Here is a 16,910-nt window from a genome sequence, read left to right as displayed (position 1 = left end):
GTTTTGGTGCTAGTTGTAGCATATTAAAAGGTATGTATTCTTCTTTCTTTATCTTTGTAATTTTTTTTATTTCTTTTTATTTTAATTATGGTTATTTTTTTGGTGTTCTTTGTTTTGTGTATTGTTTATAGATAAAATCTTCAAATCAACACACTATTAAGGTAAGCATTTTTTATTCCTAAATTTATTTTGAATTTATTTAGTGTTTTTAAGTTTTGTGTTTAGGATGTTTTGTGTAGTGTTGTTTTGTTTTTTCTTTTTATTTATTAATTTTATGATATTATTGTTTGTATTGCCATAAATGTTATTGTTGAATTTATGTTTAAAATGTTAATTGAAATATAGAATTAAATTTAATTAGTTTATCTTAATTTTAGGATATTATTGTTTGTTATATTGTTTATTATTTTGATTAATTTTAATTGTTATATATGAATTTGTATTGATGTTAGTTTAAAAAATATAAATGTTGAATTTCTATAGATGTTAGGTTGTATAGAGTTGATTTTTCAATATTTGTGTAATTATTATTTGTAGATATGAAAATTGTGGGTAGTCTCTAATATATGGGAGGTACTGTCAAATTTTTTTAAATGATTGAATTTCTATAGATGTTAGGTTGTATATGATGTTGCTGGAGTCAATTGGATTGTGGTTATTATAAAAATTGCAGGTTTGAAAACTGTGGGTAGTCTCCAGTATAAGGGAGGTGCTGTCGATTTTTTAAAAAATAATGAAAGTTAAATTATGTAATAATTCGTATACATTTGTGTAGATGCATCCAATGAAATCTACAGCACATCGGCAGCAAACAGCTGCTACTAGTTCTTCTAGCAGTGAGGAGGGCATCTCCTTAGGTGCTGATCACAACGAGGCATCCGCGCCAACTTGTGATGCTGACTCTTCTAGCACAGTTTCATAGCATAAAAGTGGTGTGCATTAATAACATGGTCAATTCACCCGCAAGTACCTGTCACAATGGAAGGATAATCTCTCAATGTAAGTTTGGGTTTTAGTTTTTTTATATATACTTATAACATAATTTATGAACAATTTTAATATTTTATTAATTTTATTTAATTTTAGGTTCACAAACATTGAGGCTGTCAGGACAATAACATCGGCATTTAAATTGTCGATGGAGATTCCATTGTTTCAATGGAGTCAGGTCTCTAGATATCCTGAGTGGAGACCTGATATCGATGTCTGGTTTCAGCGATTCAGGTAGGTGTTAATTTTTAATTTCCAATTTATTTTTAATAAATAATTTTTATAGTTTTATATCTTGTAATATTTTTATTTTAAAGGAATTATTTATATACACAGAATAAATTTGATTAGGATAGCGCAGACAACAATGTTGTCAAGAGGGTATAGGAGAATCACGCGACAAGTAGGTAACATCGAAAATAATATTTATTTTTAATTTTTAATTTTATGTTCTAAATTCTAATCAGTTACTATGGACGTAGGTTGCGTGATTTTTGGTATGACACCAAAAAAAAGCGAAAAGATATGCGAGGGACAACGGTCTTGAAGGATGGAATGAGATGGCGGTTTGGCGGGAATTCAAACTGCCATTCATCTTGAGAGATATATAGGCAGCATAGATTGAGCACGTGACATCTAAGCGGTTCTCACGACGCTCACAGTCCAGAGCCGACAACCAGAACCAGCAAATTCATGGTTCGGTGACCATGCACACTGGCGGATGGTAAGATTAATTTAAATGACATATATCGTTAATTAATTTTTTGTTGTTATAAATATATTTAACTTGCAACTTTTTTTTTCTTATAAGCTACGTCTCTTAGACGTGAGCCGAGTCCAATGGAGCTATTTGTAGAGACGCACGTCTGGAGTCAAGACCGCCAAAAGGGGGTGCAGCAGTACGTGGACAACCGTGCCCAGCACCTTGTGGTATGTTCATTCAATCATTTTATTTCGTATGTTATTGTTTCTTGAAATGAATATGATGCTTTAAAAAAAAAATCAGGAGACCTATGATAGCCAGTTGAGGGAGAGATATGGGGACGGCATTTGACCCATCCGGATTTTGATCTGGATTTATGGATGGAGGTCGAATCGTCTAGTGCACCCGATAAAAATCGGGTCTACAACCTCTCCAACACTATGGCCGAAAACTTGCAGTTGGCTCGTAATGTCTCAACCGTTGGGAGCTCTCCATCAGTATCAAGCACAAAGTTAAAGGAGTTCATAGCCTTGAAACAACAATATCAACGCCTCTTGACGGGTGATGATCCATGTGCTCCCTTTTGGCTGTACGGTCCCGACAACAACCAGCCTCCTCCTCCTCTTCCAGCTCCGCCGCTATTTTAGTTTATGTTTTTAAAAACATTAAATTTTAATGAATATTTGGATGAATATTATTTAACATTATTTTTACATTTTTAATGTTCTAAACAAATTTATTTGGTTATTAAGTTTTTTTCCTGTTAATAAACAATATTTGTTTGTATTTTAAATAAATACCGACGGATTTCCAGACAGAAACATGTCGTCGGTATTTTACCGAGAGTTGCAACAAAATTACCGCCCATGCCACAATCGCCGATCAATATATTTCGTCAGTAATTTCCATTACTATTACCGACGGATATATTTCATCGGTATTTGATAGGGAGTTCTGAAATATTTACTGCCCATGCCACAATCACCAACGGATCGTCCATCGGTAAATACCGTTGGAAACATAAACAGACTTATTATGTCAGTCAAATTCTTACGGGTAATATTTTTTTGGCGCGCTTCACTGTGTTTAATACTATCGGTGTTTGGTTTTTTTATTACCGACAGAATTGACAACGAAATGGGAAATTATCGACGATCAAAATTCCGACGGACAGATTCGTCGGTGAGACCATTGGTAATTGTTTTACCACGGTTCTTGTGCCTCACACCGACGGACCTAATCCGTCGGTAAAACTGTTTAATGATGTAGTGAATTACAACGGACCCGTTAGACAAACTATTAATTATTTATTCACAATACATCTAATTGGGTAATTCAACAAAGTTTCAACAATTTACAAACAAATACAATTTTACAAAATCTAAAACAAACCATAACCAATACAAGATTATACATTCCTACTACAAGTTTGTTTGAGAAATAATAATAAAACATGTACATACACTAACAAAATACTTATACTAAAAAAAACAACAAAAAATAATAAAATTGACATTTAAATGTTAAAATTAAAAAAGATAGATTTACTTACAAAAAATAATAAAATCCATAATAAATCAGAACACGGATGTTGTGACCACAAAAGTTATAGAAAGATGACTTTTGTTGAGAAGAGGGAGTTTTTTTAGGGGGTGGTTGTTTGCAGTTAGGGAGGGGAGAGTTGGGATGGGGAAGATGGAGAAATAGAAGAGGAGAGGGTCGATAGAGTGGTGATATATTAACTCTTACTAAGGGAATCACCGACGAAATACTTATGTCGGTGATTTCCTCGGTAATTGTGATGGTGAATTAATCACATCACTGTATGGAGATTCCAGTCTGAATCCCTCGGACATTTTGTTGGTAAAATCGCCTGCAAAAACAGTCACGTCATCGAACTTTTTTTTTTTTTTATATATATAAATCTATATATTTCGTATGTAATTCAGTCGGTATATACCGACATCATTAGTTCATCGGTATATACCGATTGAATTACCGATGGAATAGTATCTATCGGTAATTATCACCGCAATTTACTGACATAATTATTCTCTATGTAATTCCGTTTGTTTTAGGCGAACTTCATAGCCTTTGGTACCAAAGACGGTCAATGATGAGAATTGCGTACAATGACAGGCATGCTGATTAAAAGTTTTGCTCTTAGGTATTTTATTTACTCATTCTTTGCTTCTGTCTAGTCACAAATAATTTACATCTTGCTCTCTTCGTTATTAGTACTGAATGTGAGCACAAAGAAACAAAATGCTTCAGAAACTGTCCTCAGACCCAAACTTTTAATCAGATGTATCAGATGCACAATAGCAGGCTAATCTGGATTTTGTTTGTGGATGAGGGATTACCCGTGGTCCGATCCAACCAGGCGGGGCTTGCTTTGAACCGAACACAATAGCATCTCATGCTGCTTATGCCATGAATCTCTTCTATCAAACTTCTGATAAAAATCCTTGGAACTGTGATTTCTCACAATCAGCCATGTTATCAGAAGTTTTCAGAAGTTTACATAGCAATTTGATCTATGGATTTCACACCAATAACCCTTTGTGAGTCTCAAAAAAGAGGAACCTTCTCGTCTTCTCCGTTACACTTGTAGGATTGAAGGGTGGAGAATGCTTTTCAGTTTTCAATACTTCTTTTCAACATGAACTTGGCCCCTAACGATCTACATACAGGATTTCATCGTCATCTATGTTGTGCCCACGTATTAGTAGGTTCAGATAAAGGAAAATTGTGCATGTTTATTTCTACAGAGAAGCTTTGAAACTTAGAAGGAGAACTTGTTTTCAAAGAATCTATAAGCAGATGCAATGGTTTTGACAACGCTTAGTGTTAGTTGTTAGGGCTGGAGGAACTATACGTTAACAAGCTAGCTTTGATGTGTTAACTTTCCAATCGATTTGAGTTCATTTTATCCACATAACCCTAAGAAAAAAAAAAGTTATCTATTAGATTCAAATATATAGGATTAACCAAGGCAGCAAAAAAAATTAATGATCAGAATAATTAATTAGTTTGGTTTGACTAAATTAATATGTAAAAGTATATTTCACATGAATTCTAGATAAGCCATGCTATTTTTTTTATGTTTGGTCTCTTTTCTTTTAAATATGTTTTTATGCTATAAACTTAAACTTTATCTCATCAACTTTGCCTTGGATCAAGTTCGGACAATTAATTGCCAAGAATATATAAATATAAGAGATCATCAACTCAAACAAATCACATGAAATAAATAAAAAATTTAACGACTAAAAAAGCACCATTTAAATGACTGAAAAAACCAAATTGAATCTAAACCGAAACTACTAAAAATAAAACCAAGCCAAAACCGGAAAAAACCAAGTCAAACCAGAAAAAATTGAGCCAAACTGAACCGAACCGGAGCAGTCAATTTAAACCGGTTTTTGTTCTAAAATAACCGAACCGAACCGAGCCAAAATAACTTTGGGACCAGCCGCCGTTGGATCCATCAACATTGGGTCCTACTCCATCAGGACGTGCCTAACCCAACATTATTGATCCTGCATCAGGACTCAATCTCTTAAGCGTCAGGGCCCAGAGCACTTGGGTTTGGTGTTAGTACCCAAGGCTAATGGGTCCTGCATCGGGACCTAGTTGCCTTAGGCCAAGTCAAGATCCAAAGCACCAAGATTTGGTATGAGGACCCACGGCTAATGGGTCCTGGGTCCTACATTAGGACCCAAGGTTTTTGGATCTTAGGTTTCTAAATATAATTATTTTTATTATAATTAAATGTATTAATATAAAATTATTATTATTGTTATAAATAATATTATTTTTATTATAATTAAAAATATTAAAATTAAAAATAGTATTATTTGTGTTATAAATATAATTATTTTTATTATAATTATATTATCAATAAAATAATTAATAAATTTGAAAAAAAAATTATTATCAATATTGAAAAACAATTATATATTTGATTTGAAGTATAAAAATAATGATTATTATTATTATTATTATCAATAATGATTTTAAGTGTAAAAATAATTAATAAATAATGTTTTTACATCTTATAATATTATTGTTTGGTTTGGCGTTGCAAAGGCAACCCTGCTATTACACTGCTTAAATTCATAGTGCCATGAATCTTGATGAACAAGATTTTTGCTAACACTGTTCCAATTCATAGTACAATAAATCTTTATAAACAAAACTTTCCCCACATGATTTAGCTTTATATATAATAATTTGCAGTTGTTTTTTTTTCTTTCTTAGGACCACTGACCTGCCTTTTGGTTATGTGGAAAACAAGAGGGAAATGCAGAGAACTCAAATGGATCCAAGTCCTTTTGGCTTGTTAACGTATATTTCCTCCAGCCCTAACAACTAACACTAAGAATTGTCACAACCATTGCATCTGCTTATAAATTCTTTGAAGACAAGTTCTCCTTCCAAGTTTCAAAGCTTCTCTGTAGAAATAAACATGCACAATTATCTGAACCTACTAATACGTGGGCACAACGTAGATGACATTGAAGTTTACATAGCAATTTGATATATGGATTTCACACTTTGTGAGTCTCAAAAAAGAGGAAACCTTCTCGTGTAATTCTCCGTTTCACTTGTAATTCTCGTGGAGAATGCTTTTCAGTTTTCAATACTTCTTTTCAACATGAACTTGGCCCTTAACGATCTACATACAGGATTTCAACGTCATCCACGTAAATTTAAAGAAAAAATTATTATTAACATTGAAAACAACAATAAATTGATTTGATGTGTAATAATAATAATAATAATATTATTATTATTATCATTATCGTTAATAAATTTTTTAAAAAACTATTATTATTATCAAAGAAAAACCATAATTTTTTTTTTGAAAAGTTACAAAAAAAAAAATTTAGCAGAGAAGTGAAATATTATTATTAATATTATAAATATTATTACTGGGTTTGGTGTTACATCAATTAATGTTTTAATAATACTTTTACATTTTATAATCTTTTAAAAGATAAATAATGAGGACACCAAACCAGTATATTCTAATTGTAACATATACTAAAAGACATCAGTGTTTTACTGTGGACTGCATAGTGCAGTCCACAGTAAAACACTGATGCTTTCGGTTTTTTTTTTTTAAGTTCTCTTTTTTAGCTGTTTTTTTATGCTTTTCGGGATTTTTTTTGCTTCTTTCTTTGTTTTTTTTTCTAACAAAATTTTTTTGTTTAATTTAGTTTATTAATTTTAAATTTTTTTATTTAGTTATCAGACTTTCATACACATTTTCCGGATTTAACAAGTTAACTTAGAATTTTTTTTTTTCATTTTAATTAATTTTTTTCGTTTAGTTTAGTTTGTTAATGTTAAATTTCTTTCTATTTAGTTATCAGATTTTCATGACACATATCCCGAGTTTCACGGGTTAACCTGGTTTCACGGGTGAACCTAGTTAATTCTGGGTTGACGCGTCAATTTTTTTTTGTTTAATTTAGTTTGTTAATGTTAAATGTTTTTTATTTAGTTATCAAACTTTCATGACACAGATCCTGGGTTTAACGGGTTAACATGGTATGACGAGTTAACCCGGATTTTTTTTTTTTTAATTAATTTTTTTTATTTAGTTCAGTTTGTTAATGTTCATTTTTTTTTATTTAGTTACCAGACATTCATGACACGAATCCCGAGTTTAACGGGTTAACCTGGTTTGACGAGGTAACCTGGAATTTTGTTTTTTGCTTTTTTTTGTTTTTAATTATTTTTTTCGTGTAGTTTAGTTTGTTAATCTTAAATTTCTTTCTATTTATTTTTTTTTCTTCTTAGAGGTTTTTTTTCTTTTATTTTTTTTAATTAATTTTGTTTATTAATATTAATGTTTTTTCTAAGTAGTTCTCGGTTAATGCCTTTAGTTTTTCTTTTTGTTTTTATGCCTTTGACTGTGGACTGCACAGTGGAGTCCACAGTGAAAAGGCTGATGCCTTTTGTTTTTTTTTTCTTTTTAATTAATTTTTTTGTTTAATTTAAATTGTTAAAATTAAATGTTTTTCTATTTAGTTATCAAACTTTCATGACACGGATTCCGGGTTTGACAGGTTAACCTAGTTTGACGAGTTATCCCAGTTAATTCTAGGTTAACCCATTAATTTATTTTTTCCTTTTTAATTATCAAACTTTCATGATGCGAATTCAAGGTATGACGGGTTAACCTGGTTTGAAGGGTTAACCCAATTAATTCATATTTTTTTCTTTTTTTTCATTAGTTTTTTTCTTCCTATTGGTTTTTTTTCTTTGCTTTTTTTCTTTTTAACTAATCTATTTAATTATTACACTTTTATGACACAACTTTGCAGCCAGATCCACGTCCAATGCTATTGGGTCTGGTATTGCAATCAAACCCACTTAAATTTGGGTCATGTATGTTTAATGTTATTATTAATATTATAAATATTACTCTTGGGTCAGGCGTTGCAACCAAACCTAAGACTTTTGGGTATAACTTTGCAAAAAAACCTAACACTTTTAGATCTTAGCTTTTTTTAAAATGCAAAAAATAATTGACCCGCGGCACCGTGCGGGGCATGTAACTAGTTGGTTTCTATTTGAAGTTTCACCACCCATCTTTACACTTCTGCCCTCGACTTGTAGCATTTTCTATATTTAATGCCCTCACCAGTTTCAAAAAATGCAGAATAGAAACCGCTCCTCCTGAGCCATGATGGTGCTTCCTTATACTGTTGCTTTCCTATTCCTTTCCTTCTTACAGACTGTAAAAATCGCAAGTAAGTTTGCGTCTCCTTCCATTTCTAAAGAATTTACCTTAACTGAGCTGTCTTCATTTCAGTCTATGAAAACAAAAAATGTTGGTGTTCTGTTTTGTCGTTTAAAAATTGATGTTTGATCATCTGCTATAAATTTTGCTGCTTTTTGTGCAGACTCGCAATCATTCATCGGTATAAACTATGGCCAAGTTGCGGACAACCTTCCACCACCACCATCCACCGCAAAGCTTCTTCAATCCACTTCAATCCAAAAGGTCCGATTATATGGATCGGACCCCGCCATAATCAAAGCCTTAGCCAACACCGGAATTGGAATTGTTATCGGCACTGCAAATGGTGACATTCCAGGACTAGCCTCTGATCCCAATTTTGCCAAGAGCTGGATCAACACAAACGTGCTTCCCTTCTATCCAGCTAGCAATATCATCCTCATCACTGTTGGCAACGAGGTCATGACTTCCAATGACCAGAATCTCATGAACAAGCTCTTAGCAGCAATGCAAAATGTACAGAATGCTCTAAATGATGCATCGCTCGGGGGTAAAATTAAGGTCTCCACAGTTCATCCGATGGGAGTGCTTAAGCAGTCTGAGCCACCTTCTTCTGGAAGCTTTGATCCAAGTTATGGGGATCTGATGAAGGGCTTGTTGGAGTTTAATAGTGCGAATGGTTCGCCTTTTGCAATCAATCTAAGCCACCCTTACTTTGCCTACAGAAACGATACAAGGCCTGAGACTCTTGCTTTTTGCCTTTTCCAGCCGAATACAGGACGAATGGATGGAGACACTAAGATCAAGTACACGAACATGTTCGATGCTCAGGTGAGAGTAAATCAAATTGCAAGTGCGAAAGTTTTGTATCAATAGATGATCGAATAAAAATGCACCTGACAAGTGGTTTAATCAATTGCAGGTGGATGCAGTTTATTCTGCACTGAATTCTATGGGATTTAAGAATGTTGAGATTGTGGTGGCTGAGACTGGATGGCCATTTAAAGGAGATGACACCGACGTAGGGCCAAGCATTGAGAATGCCAAGGCTTACAATGGCAATTTGATTGCACACCTTCGATCGATGGTGGGCACTCCACTCATGCCAGGAAAATCAGTGGATACATACCTCTCAGCTCTTTATGACGAAGACTTGAAACCTGGACCTGGTTCTGAGCGATCATTTGGACTTTTCAAGACTGATCTCACCATGGTTTATGATGTTGGACTCTCTAAAACTAGCCAGGTAAGAACAAAATTTATGTGCATTTCATTTCATTTCACTGGTTCTATTCCTGAGCTTTCCTTTGAATTGGCATTTAAATTTCTGTTTGTTTGGTTTTTAAAACATCACTACGCATTTTGTTTGTTAAGAGAATGGACAGTAACTTTTCAAGAAAGAAAAAGGCCAAATTGTACTAAAAAAAAAGCCCCTTGAACTTAACTTCTGAACAAAAAACCTGATTTTCTATCCTAAACATTATGATTTTTGGAATAGGCTTGTTCTGTTAGGAAATTAACAAGAAAAGAAAAACCCAGCCCATAACATCATTTTAATCGCTCTCTATGTCTCTATTAATAATGATAAAAAAACAAAAGGTAGAAAGAAATATTCATTTTTTTAATCTAACATCTTTATCAACAATATTTGAAATACATGGAATCATCATTTTTAGACAAATAAATTCAAAATATTCTTGCATATTTCACCAGCAAAAACCCATTTAATTTATTAAAGCAGAACCAATCACTAGCAGCAACACAACAGCTACTAGCAGCAACACCTCAACTGCTACAAGCAATAGCCACCACACCAGCACTGACACCAGCAACAATAACAGCAGCACGAGCACGAGCACGAGCACAGGCACAGGTACGAGCACGAGCACGAGCTCGAGCACGAACAACATCAGCATCAGAAACAGCAGCAGCAGCGGTAGCAGTAGCAACAAAGTACATTTAAATAGGATTTTCAATTTAGGTTTGTTGTATGGGTTTATGGGACTTTCTTTGATTTGCCTTTTTTTTTTGTGCTTCTCGGGTATCCTCATACCCTTTTTAAAGGGTGAAACTAGTCTCGTTCGAGGTTTGTGGCTGCCTCTCCCAACAAGTACACTTTCTAGGGATCGAACTTGTATTCTCACTTTTACGGGGATATAGCAGTGCCTAACCACTAAACCAACACTTCATTGGTTTTTGTCTTTTTTTTAATGACTTGCAAACTTAGAATATGAAGTTGTAAAGAGACGATGAAGATTGATTAACGTTTTTTTTCTCTATTTTATAAGTTTCTCACTTAAAATGGTGAAGCCATCATCTTTTTACAAGTAAATTAGGGAGATTCAATGTGTGTGTGTAAGCTTGCAAAGAAATGTTCATAGAGTATCTTTTGCTAGAACGGCCTATCCTCCATGTATTTTTGAAATTAGTTGGTTAAGTTTCTTACAATTGAGTAATGCTTGAGGTTAAGCAGCAAGATAGTGTGATTTGATCAATTCAAACAGCAATAAAATATATATAGCCTTGTTGCAGGTGGTTAATAAAAAGATAAAAAAGGAAATGAAACCATAGAATACATGAAAACAAACCATTTTATAAAATATATATATTTAGCCTTGTTTCATGTGTCTTCATTAATAAAAAGAGCTCCTTCACAAAACCCAAAACTCTTACTGCTTAGTCGACCATTTGCTCGCTAAATTTAAACATCAAAAAACATAAATATTTTAGAAAAAACATTACAAATCACAAGAAGCTCAAATATCAGTAAATCCAAACCCTTCAACACCTCTCATAGTTGCATCGAAATCCTCAACTTCCATTACATCAGGAGTTACAATTTTTTCAAGACTCAACTGCACAATTCTATCAATTATGACAGGGCATCTGTAATTAGGATTTATGACACCAGCACCTTTATAATTAGGTCATCTATAATCTGTTAATCACGATATCGATGTTTAAACAACAAAACTCAATTTTAAAAACAAAACTAAACCATCAGTAAATATAAATTGAAAAGAACATAAATTAAAAAGGAATTTAGATATTTTAAATATATTAATATTAAAAATAAAATTTTATTTTAATTTATTTTTAAATAAAAAATATTTTAAAAATCAACTATATTTCTAAACACAAGTCTATGTCCAAATAGTTACCTAGTGTAAACCAATATCAAAATATCAAATGATGCCATTTTTTGTTTACAATAAATCGTGTGGGACATGAATACCTATTTTTTTTTTCTTTATATATATATATATATATATATATATATATATATATTTAATTAGTTATAGCTTAAAAGGCGATGAACATAAATAGTTGTAAATGCTATTTTACTATAATGTTAAGCACATATTCCCCGATTTCAAGCTAAAATCTCATTCTAGAAGTTTTAACATCATGGCAAGTAGATAGTGATAGCAGATAGTGAGATTTACCAATACAAGCATAAGTTCCTTTAGGTATAGCAATGCTCAAATATGTAGAGATAAGAGTTTTAATATTAAAGATATTATTATTTGTATTATAAGTATTTTTAATTTTAATATTAAAAATATTATTATTTTGGTTTAATTTTTTTTTTTTTTTTGATGATTAATATTATAAATATTATTATTTGTATTATAAATATTATTATTTTAATTATAATTAATATTATTAATATCATAATTAAGAAATTTTGAAAATATATCATTCATTTTGAAAAATAACCATAAATTTGATTTGAAGGGTAACATTATTATTATTATTATTATTATTATTATTATTATTAAATTAATAAATTTTAAGAAAAATATTATTATTTTCGAAGAAAACAACAAGTTTTATTTGAGGGGATTAAAAACTATAAAAACTTAGGTCAGAAAAGTTTAATGGGTCCGGAATGCAGCAAGACCCAAGGCTTTTAGACCCATCATTTAAAAGGGATCCAAAACTCTCCGGCCTGGTATTTCAGCCGAACCCACTTAAACTTAAGTAAATTTATTGTTATTATTAATATTAAAAATATTATTCTTTGTATTAGAAATATTTTTAATTTTATTAATATTAATATTAAAAATATTATTGTTTGTATTATAATTAATATTTCTAATATTAACAATATTATTATTTGTATTATAAATTTTATTGTTTTTATTATAATTAATATTATTAACAATTATGAAAATTTTAAAAATATATAATTAATTTTGAAAAACAACCATATATTTGATTTGAAGGGAAAAAATATTATTATTACTATTATTGTTATTATTAAATTAATAAATTTGAAGAAAAATATTATTATTATCGAACAAAAACAACAAGTTTTATTTGAGGGAATTAAAAACTATAAAAACTTAGGTAAGATAAGTTTATTATTATTATTCATATCATAAATATTATTAAATTTTAAATCAAATTTTATTACTATGAAAAAAAAACATAGATGTGATTTGAAGGGTAAAATAAATTATTTTTATTATTTTTAACTTGGGTATGGAAGGACTTGCCAAACCGAGTTGCTTGCGAGAGGCAAGAGTGGCAGACCCATGTCCTTTAAGTCTTGTAGCCTTCCTTGGTCCAAGACAATTGGGTAAATCATCAGACCCTAGGCTAATGCTTCCACGTTATGACCCAATACTCTTCGATCTTGCATCTCACCCAACTCTAATGGGTTCGGATTGTGGCTATACCCAAGGCTTTTACGTCCCTCATTTTAGAAGGTCCCAAAGCTCTTGAGCCTTATGTTGCAGTCAGACACACTTAAACTTTGATAGGTTTATTGTTCTTATTGATATTAAAAATATTATTATTTGTATTATAAATTTTATTGTAATTAATATTTTTAATATCATAATTAATAAATTTTTAAAATATATCATTAATTTTGAAAAACAACCATAGATTTTATTTTAAGGATAAAATTATTATTAATAATATTAAATTAATAAGTTTGAAGAAAAATATTATTATTATCGAAGAAAAAAACAATAAGTTTTACTTTAGGGGATTAAAAACTATAAAAGCTTAGGTAAGATAAGTTTATTATTATTATTAATATCATAAATTATAAATGTGAAATAAATTTTATTACTATAAAAAAAAACATATATGTTATTTGAAGGGTAAAATCAATTACTTTTATTATTATTAACTTAGGTCTGGAAGGGCATGCCAGACCCAAATTGCTTGGAAAAGACTGGGGGAAGACCAAGTTTCTTGGGTTTTGCAGCCCTAACTGGTCCAAGTCCCTTAGGTCAAGAGTCCAACCCTAAGCTAATAGGTCCGCCTCAGCATCCAATGCTCTTAGGTCTTGTGTCCTCACCCAAATATAATGGGTTCAGATTGTAACTAGACTCGAGACATTTGGGTCCCTTATTCAAGAGGTGCCCAAAGCTCTTGGGCCTTGTGTTACAGCATGACCGAATTAAATTTGTGTAAGTTTATTGTTATTATTAATATAAAAATTATTTTTATTTGTAATATATATTTTTTAATTTTAATATTGTTAATATTAAAAATATTATTATTTGTGTTATAAATTTTCTTGTTTTTATTATAATTATATTATTAATATCATAATTAAGAAATTTAAAAAAAATCATTAATTTTGAAAAAACAAACATAGATTTTAAGTTTTATTTGAGAGGATTAAAAACTATAAGAACTGAGGTAAGATAAGTTTAATATTATTATTAATATCATAAATATTATTAAATTTGAAATAAATTTTATTACTATAAAAAAAACATATATGTAATTTGAAGGGTAAAATCAATTATTTTTATTACTATTAACTTAGGTTTGGAAGGGCATGCGAGACCCAAGTTGCTTGAGAATGACAGGGGGAAGACCCAAGTCCCTTGGATTTTATAGCCCTACCTGGCCCAAGACAATTGGATCAAGAATCATACCCTAGGCTAATGAGTCTGTCTCAACATCCAATGCTCTTAGGTCTTGCGTTCAATAAAATTTATAATTAAATAATTATAATTAATTATTTTTACTATAATTAATATTGTTAATATTAAAAATATTATTATTTGTATTATAAATTTTATTGTCTTATTATAATTAATATTATTAATATCATTAATAGCCCCCTTAGACTACATCTGCAGGGCCATCTGTTTCTTATGTTGATCCAATGCTCCTGGCCCAGCTAGTTAAAGCAGTAATGAAAGGTATGGCTAATGCTGTCACTCCTATGCCAGCACCCCCACCTACACCCATCATACCAACCATTTCAAAAGCAGCTACAACTACTAATGACGTGGTACATCTAGTTCGTTTGGTGATAAGTATGAGAGAAATGGGTGGTGAACCTTACTCAGATGAACATGATGCTGAAGTGGCATGAAGGTGAATTAGAAAGGTGGAGAAAACAATGCTTCAAATTAAGATACCACATGATCTGCGGGTAGATTGTGCTACTCAAGTACTATCAGACGGTTCTACGACTTTGTAGGAGATAGTTGAGTTGAGGAGGGCTACAGAAACCCTATCTTGGGATGATTTCAAGACAGAGTTTGATAATCAATATTACTCGAAATATCATCGGAAGATGAAGGAACAAGAATTCCTAGACTTGAGACAGGAGGGAATGTTAGTACTCAAGTATGAGACGATTTCATGACCCATCTATTTGCACCACATCATGTCCCATCATAACAACACATGATAGAAAAGTTAAGGGATGGCTTTAGACAAGAATTGAAGCAGGGGTTGATTGCTTTACAATTCAAGACAGTAAGAGAACTGATTGAAGTAGCACGGGCCTTAGAGGCTTGTATGGAAGAGGGCCAACAGAGTTACGGGGGTGTAGGAAAGTGAAAGGATATTGAATTTTTAGGCATGCCACCGCTTCCAAAGAAAGGTAGAGGCGAAAATTCCCTTCAATTCAAAAGGAAAGGGGGGACAATAACTAGCTTCTGACAGGATATTGGTGGGAAGTCGGGAAGTGGTCAAACCTGCTCCAGAGTTATAATTGCAAGGGGGCCTAAAGATCAGAAGGAAATTGTCTCACTACAAGATTTCACAGTTTTACCAACGGCTATATTCCGTTGGTGAGTGATTGAGAGTTCGTCGGTAACTTATTTACCGACTAAATTACCGACGGAATATGCCTGTCGGATTATCTTTTGTCGGTGATTCCACATTCCGTCGCTATATCGGTTGGAAAAAAAAAAAAAACATGTAACGACAGTTTTACAGACAGAAAGTGCGCGCAAAAAAAAAAAATTTCCTGCTTGGAATATACCGACGGAAAATACTCCGTCGGTGAAATTCTAATTACCCACGGAAAAAATCCGTCGGTACATTGGTCGGTGTGTGTTTGAGATACCGACCGAATATATCCGTTAGTAAATTCGTCGGTACGTTTGGCAGCTACTGTCACATGCCGACGGACTAAATCAGTCGGTAACTCTGTCGGTGAGTGTATGGAATACTGACCGAATTTATCCGTCTGAATATTCGTCGGTGATTTCCAATGCCGACGGAGTTATTCCGTCGGTAAAGACCTGTGTAATTGTTTTTTTTAAAATTTTTTTAAAAAATTATTTAAAATACATAATATAAAATGATATAAATTAATGGTAATACAAACCAATTATGCAAATAAAATTCATATTAGGCATCAAAAATAAAAAATCAAAGTTAAATAATATTCATTACAAAATGAATGTGTTTCAAAAACACATTAAACGAAATTTTAAATGTAAATAATGTTTATTAAAAATTAATATAAAGGTGGAGGAGGAGGAGGAGGAGGAGGAGGCTGGGGGTTAGATGGCAAAAAAGGATTAGGTGCACATGTTCCACCTTGTGCCATGTTCATGACCATTTGACGAAGCTCTTCATAGGCCGCTCTTTGTTGTTCAGACTCTGCTCTGTGTTGTTCATACGCCACTCTTTGTTGTTCTTTGAGTTGTGTGTATGCCTCTGATAGGTGGTCGCACTTTTGCTGCAAGGCCACGAACTCCTTAGATTGGGAGCTCGATGCTGATTGGGAGCTCCTGACGATTGAAGAAGTATCGACCGACCGCAAGTTGGCGGCCGTAGTGTTGGAGAGCCCATAAACCCGATTTTTATCGGGTCCACCTGACGATCCAGCCTCCATCTACAAATCCAGATCGAATTCCGGATGGGTCGAAGGATCGTCCCCATATCTCTCCCTCAACCGATTATTATAGGTCTCCTGAAAAAAAAATTATCATCATATTCAATTCAATAAACATAATAATAAATTACAAAATAAAATGGTTGAACAAACATACCACAAACTGTTGAGCACGGTTGTCAATGTACTGTTGCGTCCCCTTTTGGCGGTCTTGACTCCGCACGTGCGTCTCCATAAACAACTCCATAGGGCTCGGCTCACGTCCAAGAGACGCAGCCTATAATGAAAAAAAATTATTAACAACAAATTAATTGAACGATATATTTCATTTAAATTAATCTTACCAT

General features: G+C 32.2%; 1 protein-coding gene across 1 annotated transcript in view; it reads left to right on the top strand.

The window, feature by feature from the left end:
- Positions 1 to 8,394: 8,394 nt before the first annotated feature.
- LOC118039472 (glucan endo-1,3-beta-glucosidase 7) overlaps positions 8,395 to 16,910 on the top strand; it is an 84,589-nt gene continuing 76,073 nt past the window's right edge. The window contains 3 exon segments of the mRNA XM_073404609.1: positions 8,395 to 8,460; positions 8,614 to 9,281; positions 9,373 to 9,696. Of these exon segments, the coding sequence (XP_073260710.1) occupies positions 8,397 to 8,460; positions 8,614 to 9,281; positions 9,373 to 9,696 (1,056 nt within the window). The 5' untranslated portion in view covers positions 8,395 to 8,396.

This window comes from Populus alba, chromosome 14, assembly GCF_005239225.2.
Source record: "Populus alba chromosome 14, ASM523922v2, whole genome shotgun sequence".
In the NCBI taxonomy this organism is placed as follows: Eukaryota; Viridiplantae; Streptophyta; class Magnoliopsida; order Malpighiales; family Salicaceae; genus Populus; species Populus alba.
This window is presented reverse-complemented; position numbering and strand designations above follow the sequence as displayed.